The 10,131-nt window shown below is 34.7% G+C and overlaps 2 protein-coding genes across 3 annotated transcripts; both read left to right on the top strand.

Annotated features, from left to right (window-relative positions):
* Positions 1 to 84: 84 nt before the first annotated feature.
* On the top strand, positions 85 to 4,215 carry LOC18051196 (SUPPRESSOR OF GAMMA RESPONSE 1). 2 transcript variants are annotated; one of them, XM_024191069.1, is made up of 6 exons: positions 85 to 573; positions 1,490 to 1,622; positions 1,778 to 1,964; positions 2,366 to 2,862; positions 3,291 to 3,608; positions 3,705 to 4,215. In XM_024191069.1, the coding sequence occupies exons 1-6, from the start codon at positions 560 to 562 to the stop codon at positions 3,753 to 3,755; spliced, it is 1,200 nt and encodes a 399-aa protein (XP_024046837.1). In that variant the 5' UTR covers positions 85 to 559; the 3' UTR covers positions 3,756 to 4,215. The 2 variants fall into 2 exon arrangements, with proteins under 2 accessions (XP_024046837.1, XP_006446621.1); XM_006446558.2 differs by having other exon boundaries at positions 85 to 567.
* Positions 4,216 to 5,490: 1,275 nt separating this feature from the next.
* On the top strand, positions 5,491 to 9,837 carry LOC18051197 (uncharacterized CRM domain-containing protein At3g25440, chloroplastic). The gene is made up of 4 exons (XM_006446559.2): positions 5,491 to 5,704; positions 6,061 to 6,352; positions 7,641 to 8,042; positions 8,618 to 9,837. The coding sequence occupies exons 1-4, from the start codon at positions 5,577 to 5,579 to the stop codon at positions 9,587 to 9,589; spliced, it is 1,794 nt and encodes a 597-aa protein (XP_006446622.1). The 5' UTR covers positions 5,491 to 5,576; the 3' UTR covers positions 9,590 to 9,837.
* Positions 9,838 to 10,131: the final 294 nt, after the last annotated feature.

Below are 10,131 nucleotides of genomic sequence, written 5' to 3' on the forward strand. Positions count from 1 at the left end.
ATTATGTTGATCCGGTTGGGTCAAATCAATTTGACAAAGTCCCACTTGCCCACAAATGAACATTAATTTCAATGTCAAATTTACTTGAACAGAGACAATAAAAGAGTCGTTTGCTTCTGTTTCCTCAAAGAGCTTGGAGAGCAAGAAAGCAGGAGTCCCTACATCTCCATCCCAATGCCCCGCCTTTTTACGATAATGCCACTGACTCGGTTTTCGAAGTTGCCAAGTGTTTGGCATTCTCGCGACAAGAACTAGCCTCGTGTCCGAACGAAAGCCTCGGGTTTAGGTTCAGTCAACTCTCGGGACCCACATTAAACCGAGTTCTAAACATCGTTCGTCTGAAATGCTTGACCCGAGCCTCAGGTTCGGAGGGCGAGCCTATCATAACGGATCCAAAGCTAAGTTTTCCCGCTCTCTCGCTCACACTCTATTAATTTCCCCGACACATCACTTGACTTAATAGGGTGGAGAAAAGAGAAAGCTTTAAGTAGCTTGTTAATAAACTCTAAAGCTGTAGGACTGTAGCTCTTCCTCTACCCGTAAAGTTCTGCTCATTGAAATGTCGAGGTCAAGGTTTTAACTGTTAATAAACTTGTTATTAGATTTATTTTTTCTTATTTTTTTTTAAATTTCAATTATGGGTTTGATTGAAAGATTGCATTTTTGTAACTTATATTGCATATGGAAATGTAAATGCTAGATGTTGGATGGTTAGCGGAATGGTTTGGATTTTATTTCTGGTGTTTACTTGATAAACCCATGCCAACTTTTATTTTTCTTTAAAAAAAAATTCTGGGTTTTTAAATTTAAAAGAAAAAGAAAGAATTGGTGTCTTTATTTGTTTGAAAATGTGGAGGGCTCTTGGAGAAAAGGGTGTTTGGAGTCTGATTTTTGCTCAGAATGTCTTATTGAGGATTTCCCGGATGTACTGTTCAATTTTATGAGAACAAAAATGGAGCTTCCCAGTATGAACAGTCAGAGCTATTAGGGCTTGTGTTGGATATTAAAGGATCAGAAGTTGAACTCTGCATCACCTATAGAGAACGATTAATGCAAATATTTAGTCCCATGCTTATTTTATTGAACACTTTTTTCCAATTTTGGGGAAGAAAGAAATTAAGTCCTCTATCATTTGAGTTCACTGATTGGGATTCTCTTGAATGATTGAATTTCCTGAACATTGGATAATCTAATAAAGTACGCAAGTTTCAACCTTTGGCTGGTTATTATTATTTTTTATGTAGCCCTAATTGATGTTGCACGCTCTGGAACCGGAAACATGCCATTTATAATTGCATCCATATCAACACTAATGATTATTTGTGCAATAGGTTTCTAATGATTTACGTATGTAGTGTGTCCTTCTCTACTTGCTCTTTCACACTAGTTTTTACTCATTGATTACATTTGCAACTTTTTTTTCCTGCTTCATTTCCTTAAACATGATGTATAATTGAACCTTGAGTTTATCGACGTGTCATATTTGCAGAAGTTGGCTTGTTAATAGTAGGGCTATTGCAAAGAAAGTGAGAAATGCGGCTCGATCTTCTGCTCAACTAATCAAAGACTATGGGGCAAATCGGGAGTGCCCAAATTGCCATTATTTCATTGATAACAGTGATGTATGTTGGAACCTTACATTTTGCATAAATGGGCGTGCTATGATCTTCCTTTGATTTGCATGTGTTGGCTGTTTATGCCGACTGTGATTATAGAATTTCTTTTTTCACATGTTACCTCTATTAGTATTATATCTACTGCTGCTTCTTTGATACAGGTATCTCCTGAATGGCCTGGCTTGCCTATTGGTGTTAAGTTTGATCCATCTGATGTAGAGCTCTTAGAACATTTGGCAGCGAAATGTGGTGTCGGAAACTCAAAACCTCACATGTTTATTGACGAGTTTATTCCCACAATTGAAGGGGACCAAGGAATTTGCTATACCCATCCAGAAAATCTTCCTGGTGAGGGAGCTTTCAATCTTATATTTGTCTTTTGGTTTTGCTGCAAGATGCTGTTTCTTTTCTATTGACTACTCTTTCTGCACAATTATGTAAATTATTAAATTGAAAGATATGAAGACTGCTTATTCACACATGCTCATGAGGCTCTGTCTTGCTGGAATGCTGGTTGCTTTTGGCTATTCTTCACTCTTTATTGCCTGTTTTTTCTAGATTGAACTTACAAATTAATTTCCCTGTTTTATTTGGGTTGATTGGATTTATGTTTCTTTTACTCTTGCTACCGCAAAAAATGTACTGAACTTTTTTTGGCTTTGACAAAATTGGACTAAGAGGATGCATGCTTATGAAATTGCAAGTTAATCAAACTATTGTTTTAATCTCTATACCTGAATTTGTTGCAGGTGCAAAGAAAGATGGAAGCAGTGTCCATTTCTTTCACAGAACAACTAATGCCTATGCTACTGGACAGAGGAAGCGTCGCAAGATCCAGAGTGAACATAGTTTAAACGAAGAGCATGTTCGCTGGCACAAAACTGGTAAGACCAAACCTGTGATAGAAAATGGAATTCAGAAGGGCTGTAGGAAAATTATGGTTCTTTATAAAAGCACAAAGAAGGGTACCAAGCCAGATAAGTCCAATTGGGTGATGCATCAGTATCATCTGGGAACTGATGAAGATGAAAAAGATGACGAATATGTTGTATCTAAAGTTTTCTATCAACAGACAAAGCAGCCTGAAAAGAATGTTGATAGTCCAATCATTGAAGTTCCTGATAATTTGATCCCTGATTCAAGTCCAAGGACCCCCTTAACAAATCCTCCCAATCCTCCCCGGCCAGGGAAGTCCATGGTGTGCGATGATGTTGCTGATGATAACACACTCAAGTCATCTGCCCAGGTAGGTAGTTATTTTTTCTATACATGAATTTTTGGCACATTTTGATTATAGGCTGCCATTTTGTATTCAGATATGTTTGTTGCATGTAAAATTGTAGTAAAGATTACATGGGTGGTGAGGATATCAGTTAAAACTAGTCTTTTAAAAAATAAACCAATAATTATAACAATAAGATTTGTTTGCTATTGCTGATGGTGGAAATTTTGTAAAATTTGAAGACTTAAATCATTTTTATTCACAAAGCAATGATAGTTTTTGGACGGATAGTTTTATAAAATTTTTAATGAGGTAACATGATATTTGCATAACAAATTGTCACAATTTTTATTTCAATTATTAGCTAATTGTTAAGTTCCCATATAATTGGACCTGAGATTTGAATTTTAATTTCCTGTTGGTACTTATTGAAGTTTAATTTTGTGGATTAGGAACCATTGCATATTGCAGAAGCATCTCATGTCCCTCAACCAGCTGTCAAGCTCGAGGACGATCAGGGGTACATAACTTGTTTGGCAGGCGAATCCGAGCCTCAGGACATTGGAGACCCTGGTTTGGATGGCATATATGATTCTTTACTATTATGCAAGGAAGATATCAGCTCTAAAGTTTTCTCAGGAGTCAATAATGTCTCATATGCTGACATTTTCCACAATGCACATCACATGAAAGGGAATGACAGTGCACCCTGTGGAATTGCTGACCTGGAGAACCTAGAATTCGATACCCCACCAGATTCTCATCTTGCTGTAAGCTAAGCTTCTTTCATCAATGGATCTTCCTTACAGGCTTGCAGTCATTGAAATATAATTTAATATAAAATTTCTTCTCTCTGTATCTTGCAGGATTTGCAGTTTTCCGATGAAAGCATTTTGGGTTGGTTAGATCGCATCTAAGGAACTATGTCATGAACCAAAAGCATTGCATAGACAATAAACTCCCTAATTTTGTTCTGTCCCAGGATTTTGGCTGAAGTTTGTCTTGTTTCTAAGTATTTTCTTCAGCAGCAATGAGTTTAACTTGATTTCTGCAAGGGAAGCAGGGACTTTGTTCTTTCCGGTTCATTAAGTTTCAAGGCATCTGAGGCGGCCTCTCTTTCTGGTGTCAGAGATCGTTAACAGTGCTTGATCAAGTAGAAATGTCACCAGTGGTTTTGTGTTGTAGCCTCAATTGCAGCATATTTGTTGCATGTTTGTTTACCATTAAGGTGCTTTAATTCTGTGGTTGATTTCTGTACTTATGTTGCTTCATCAGTAAACCATGAATACTTACGTTGCTTCATCAGTAAACCATGAATTAATGTTTATTGATTTCCAAGCTTGTTTGTACTATCTCAATACTTGTAAAAACTAATTTTATCTTGGCTTAGGTGGAGATTTGCAACATGTACAAAGTTACTTACGTATAACATTTTGTTTTTTCCTAATTTAGATCTTCAACTTCGATCATTGAGCAAGTTTATTTGATATCTAAACACTCCAGTCAATGAGTTGAAAGCTTGAAAATATTTCAATGCCACGACTATGAGATTATTAGATGTGGGTATTATAGTGTCGTAAGTATTGCCCCCTTCAATTCTATTACAATTTAGTAGGAGTAAGCGACTAAATATTGAAATGGTTCGGTAATTACACATGATAAATCAACTTTTATAATTATTTATTGGAAGATTGTTAATTTCTCTCCAACTATAATTAATATATAGCATTTGCCCCTTTACTACTTTTATAATAGCTAATAATCTCTTTGATAGCTTAAGTTTACAATATTACTCTTATTTTCCAGTACACTCTTATTCATATTTATTATAGATAAAATAAATCATATAAATGAAAAAAAATAAGTATTAAAAATAAGAAGTATATGTTTTGATGTGAAAAAAATTAATAATAAAATAATTTTCTTGTACTTTTTTATTTTATAAACATTTTCTTATAATAAATATATAAGAAACTTATTATAAAATGATAAAAAAATTATTATAAGCAAACTTGAATTATAAATAAAAATTATTATAAAATAAATAATGAAATTTTTTTCTTGTGCTTTTTACATTTAATTTTAAAATATTATAAAATATTTATTAGAAGAAAATGTTTACAAAATAAAAAAGTTAGAGAAAAAAATTATTATTAATTTTTTTGTTCACATCAAAATATATATTTCTTATTTTTAATACTTATTTTTATTTTTATTTATGTGATTTATTTAATTTAAAATGAATATGAATAAGAGTGTATTTAAAATAAGGGTAATATTGTAAATTTAAACTATCAAGGAAATTATTCACTATTATAAAAATAATAGAAGGTAAATAGTATATATTAATTATAATATTTATTTATTTTCAAGCCTTTATTGTATTTGATTTTTTAAAAAAGTAGGGAATGGGCATGGTTAAGTCAATTTTTTAAATTGTACTTTTGCTATAAGAGCTCTTGAGTGCCTAATTAAATAAAATTCTTTGAAAACCTGTTGCCACTTTTGTTTGCTTTGCACTATTACCATTTACCAAGGGCTAAATTTCAAAAACATGCAAATCATGAGGGTAATATGGTAATTACAAAAAATCTGAAGCCATACTGGTAAATTCAACCATCACCATCTCTAAAGACCCAAAACCCTGAAAATTGAAAAACCCCTGTAACTCATGTGACTCGAATGATAAAATTTTTTCGATAATTTAAAAAAAAAAAAAAAAAAAGAACCATGAATGAATGCAAAACAGAAACAGTAACAGCGATTTGAGACAAGAAGATCAAATGTTTGGTTCAAGGAATATGCCGAAGCAATGCTTCAAGACTCTCTCTTGTCTCCTCCAATCCAATTCCTGCTCTATTATTAAGTACGTTTCATACTCTTTTCTCTAAACCCACAAGCAAAATTATCATTAAATAAAAAATCAACTTCTGGGTTTTGATTCTTTCTTTCAAATTCCTTTACTAAAGCTTTGGTTGTTTGTTTGCTTCAATCTGCTGTCAAAATGTCAGCTTTGTTTATGTTCGTGGTCATATATTAGCTTTGATTCAATGCTCGGATAAATGCATCCTTCTTAACTTGTTACATTTGACCCCTTTTGTTTTATTTTTTGTTCAAATTCATTAAATTCGTATCAGAAAATGAGAAAATGAGAGCGAGTCTTTGAAAATTTTCCATTTTTAATTTGTCGGGTTTGGTGTGCTTGTGTTGACTGAATTACAGGAACGTAACATTATTGAAGGACGTGTCGCCGAAATTAGTGTCATCCAATAAGATTCGACCAACTACTCATTTTTGTGATGATAATCGTTTCTCATTCGCACCATTGAATTATCCCTTCAATTGGTGGTCTCGCGCCATGTCGACTTCTAAAAGAGGGAGGAGCATGCGGAGCAAGGTAGAGAGGAGAATGCAAAAAGAGTCCGGTAAGACCATGAGAGAGATTCGAAGAGCAAAAAAGATAAAGAAGAAGCTTATGACTGATGAGGAGAGGCTTATTTACAACCTCAAAAGGGTATCTTCTTGCCATTATACATAGTTATGATGTATGCTTATGGCATACTATAGGTTATCAATTTTGAATTTTGATAGTCGCAGTTGTTCTTTGCTTACATTGTTTTACTTGGGAATGCTGTAGTATACAAATTGGTCTGTTTAGCCTAAGTAAACTAGGAATGAAGGCTGCTCATGTCTTCGGTCAGTTATTCACTTATGTTACTGCTGTTCTAGATTAATTACATGAATGGATTCAACAGAAAAGTATCTGACTGTGTTGGATAATTCAAATATCTTTTCTTGGAAATGAATAATAATCAGTTATATGAAGCAGATAGGCTATCGAAGTGAATCATACATCAAAAGCTGGGCCTTCTGATGTCTGTTTTTGGAAGATCTTACAAAGTACTTTCTGAAGATACTTCTGTATCTAACTAAATATTGTTGGCTTACTTATGTTACCATCAGTCAAAACGAATGAACACTGTCCATCATCATAGATTCCCCAATCCAGCATTAGCTGCTCTCAGTTACTTTGAATATGGATCACCGAGTGATGCCCTTAATTCCCATAGCTTCTGATGGAAAAATTTCTCATATTCTTGAGTTGTATCAGAGTAGTTAATTGGACCATCATCCGAGGTAGAGCTTCAACATCCAAGATGAATGTCAGAGTCTATTAGTCACATGAGACACTATAAGCATAATGGCACTAAATCCTGTAGTCCAAGTTTCCTTTTGTACATCATCAGAGATATAGATCATTTCACAAAATGCTTTTTTTTCAGACCTTAGAGATTGAATGTTCAAGAGAACGTATCAGATTTAGGAAAAATTATGTTTAGAAGAAAAAGAAGAATATATAGAAGAGCAAAAGAGACTCTCATATGATGTATATTTTTATTTTACTCCATTTGCATCCATAAGTCTGTGACTTCTTCATATGATCATCTATTGTGATAAGTTCTGGTTATCTTTAATGGATTTGGAGAAGCTGTAAGTCTCGCTGTTTCCACTTTTATCGATATTTTTTTCCTTGAGCCAAGGTTTCTGTAGTTACACTGCATTTTTTCAATCTTTTGGTTCTCTCCTCTGTTTGTATCATCGAATTAAGTTACTGGCCTTTAATATTTTTAAAATGTTATTATTCATGTGCTTTTGCCTTTGCAGTGATCAATCACGTTTTATTCTTCCGGTTAAATGTACTGCAATATTCAAGTTTTGATCCCTATTTTCTCTGTTTGTAACATCTTATTGACTACATACACTCCTCTAAGCAACTACGTTATTGTATATAACTGTTGCAGGCTAAAAAGAAAGTTGCTTTGCTGCTACAAAAGCTTAAGAAATATGAGCTACCGGAGTTACCTCCGTCTGTGCATGATCCAGAGCTATTTACACCTGAGCAGCTTCAAGCATATAAGAAGATTGGCTTCAGAAATAAAAATTATGTTCCTGTTGGTGTTCGTGGAGTCTTTGGAGGAGTTGTACAGAATATGCATCTCCATTGGAAGTTTCATGAAACCGTGCAAGTTTGTTGTGATAACTTCCCAAAAGAGAAGATTAAGGAAATGGCAACCATGATTGCAAGACTGAGTGGTGGCATTGTGATTAACATACATAATGTGAAAACAATTATCATGTTTCGTGGCAGAAACTATCGCCAGCCCAAGAATTTGATACCTTTCAACACCCTTACAAAAAGGAAGGTCGGTAAATACCAATGTTTCTCTGTCGCACTCAACCGCATCTTTATTCTCTCTATTTCCCTTTTATTTTTTTTGTTAATCTGAACATATTGTACTTCATGATATTTTACAGTACTGTGTCCTTGTGATCCAAGATATTGAACTGAACTCTATGAAGAAATTCCACCCTGTATTTGCTATGTGTTCGTGAACCCAGCCCCAGCCCCAGCCCCAGCCACAATCCTTTCTTTACTCTCAATCTGTGGCAAACACCAAAATAGGCCAAAAGCAATTAAAAGATGACAAACCTAAGGGCCTAGTTCTTCATCTGGTGAACAAATGTGCACTTCTATTCTGTTGATTCTAATTATCTGCTCTGTAGCCAATTGGATGCTATAACTATTCGTCACGATAAATCATGCGTTGGATGGAGAAATGGACATATAAAAATATGGTGCAGGCAGGGTTACACCAGTTTGTAAAATGGAGAAACATACATCTTAATTAGACAATGTATTATGATGTCAGCTTATGGTTCTCACTCTGCAAATCAAGGTTTAACAGTTCATTTTCTATTTTCTCATCTTTACCTGCAGGCATTGTTCAAAGCGAGATTTGAACAAGCTCTTGAATCTCAGAAGTTAAACATAAAGAAGATAGAGCAGCAGCTCCGAAGAATGGGCACCAACCCCGAGGATCCAGTTGCCATGGCTAGCATCCAGAGAGTTGCTTCAACATTCTTCAATGCAATTGACCAGAAGGAAGGAAGCCCTTATGTCTTCCGAGGAGAGAGAGAAGTGTCAGCGGTGGAACCCGGTAAACGTATAGAAGAGTCAGAACCTCCTGTTGATAGTGACCAGGAGGAATTGGACAAATTCATTGCTGAAATAGAGGATGCAGCAGATAAAGAATGGGCTGAAGAGGAAGAAGCAGAGAAAGAAGAGCTTACTAGAATTAGGTATTGGGATAGAGAGGAAATTGGAGGAAGGTTCAGAAGATCTGAAAACTTTAGAAACAGTGACATGGATGACATCAGTAGAAGAACAGTAGGTTGGAAGGATAATCGTGCTAAGAAAAGAATAATTGATAGCGATGACGAGCATGATTCTAGTGATGTTCGCAATGGGAGTGATCTCCAAAGTGATGCTTATGATTCAGATGAATCTCATGATGAATTCAACAGATCTAGAGTAGAAAGAAGGAAGCAAGACAAGTTTGGAAGAGCTCGAGAGTATGAAGGTCGGAAGAGAAATGTGGAAGCTGATTTTAGTCGAAAAATGACAAATGAAGATTCTGAGTCAGAAAACATGTTTAGTGATGTTGAAAATGCAATGTGGAAATCTGAATCCGAGGATGAACATGATTCAAGAGCATCAAGGGCAGAGGCAAATCATAATTACATGAGCAGCAGCGATGATGAGGATGAATTTTATGCCACAGTGGGGAATAAGAAGAATGGGATGAATGAATTTGAGAGTGAAGCTGATAGTTCTGAAGCGCACAATAAAGTGAATAATAGATTGAACAAGACACAGAAAGAGGCAGATGAGGCTTGGGACAGTGATTAGCTCAATGATTGCGGACTATTGTTCCTTTTACGATTGTATCATGCAGGCTGATGAAGGAATATCAAATTTTTTTTTTTTTAAAATGATCTAAAGTGACCTTTAACGAAGGTGTATTCATTCAGCTAGTTGAATTGTACCCTTTCCTCTTTCAGCATTGTGTGTAAAATGAGGATGCTTTTGAAGGTTCAAACTCGAATGCAAACGAAAAAGCTCCTTCATGAACAATATCAAGATTTTCAGTATTCCTTCTGCAGAGCATTTTAAATATGATTCTTCATTGCATTTCAACTGACCATATTTTGTTGATTTGATGGGATTTTATTTTTCTCACAGGATTTTGAAATTCAGTTAGCTTAGACGGCTTTCAAGTGCAGGTAACACGAGAGCAGTTGAGATAGAAATTTTCAGCATCGCGACTTTTAAACAATATACATGGAAAAAAAAAAAATATATATATATATATATATAGTAAAATAGTAAAGGGAATATATGTTTTTCTTCAAACATAACTTTTAAATTATAGTTATACGTGATTAGCAAAT

The sequence above is a fragment of the Citrus clementina genome, unplaced genomic scaffold, assembly GCF_000493195.1.
Source record: "Citrus clementina cultivar Clemenules unplaced genomic scaffold, Citrus_clementina_v1.0 scaffold_2, whole genome shotgun sequence".
NCBI lineage: Eukaryota > Viridiplantae > Streptophyta > Magnoliopsida > Sapindales > Rutaceae > Citrus > Citrus x clementina.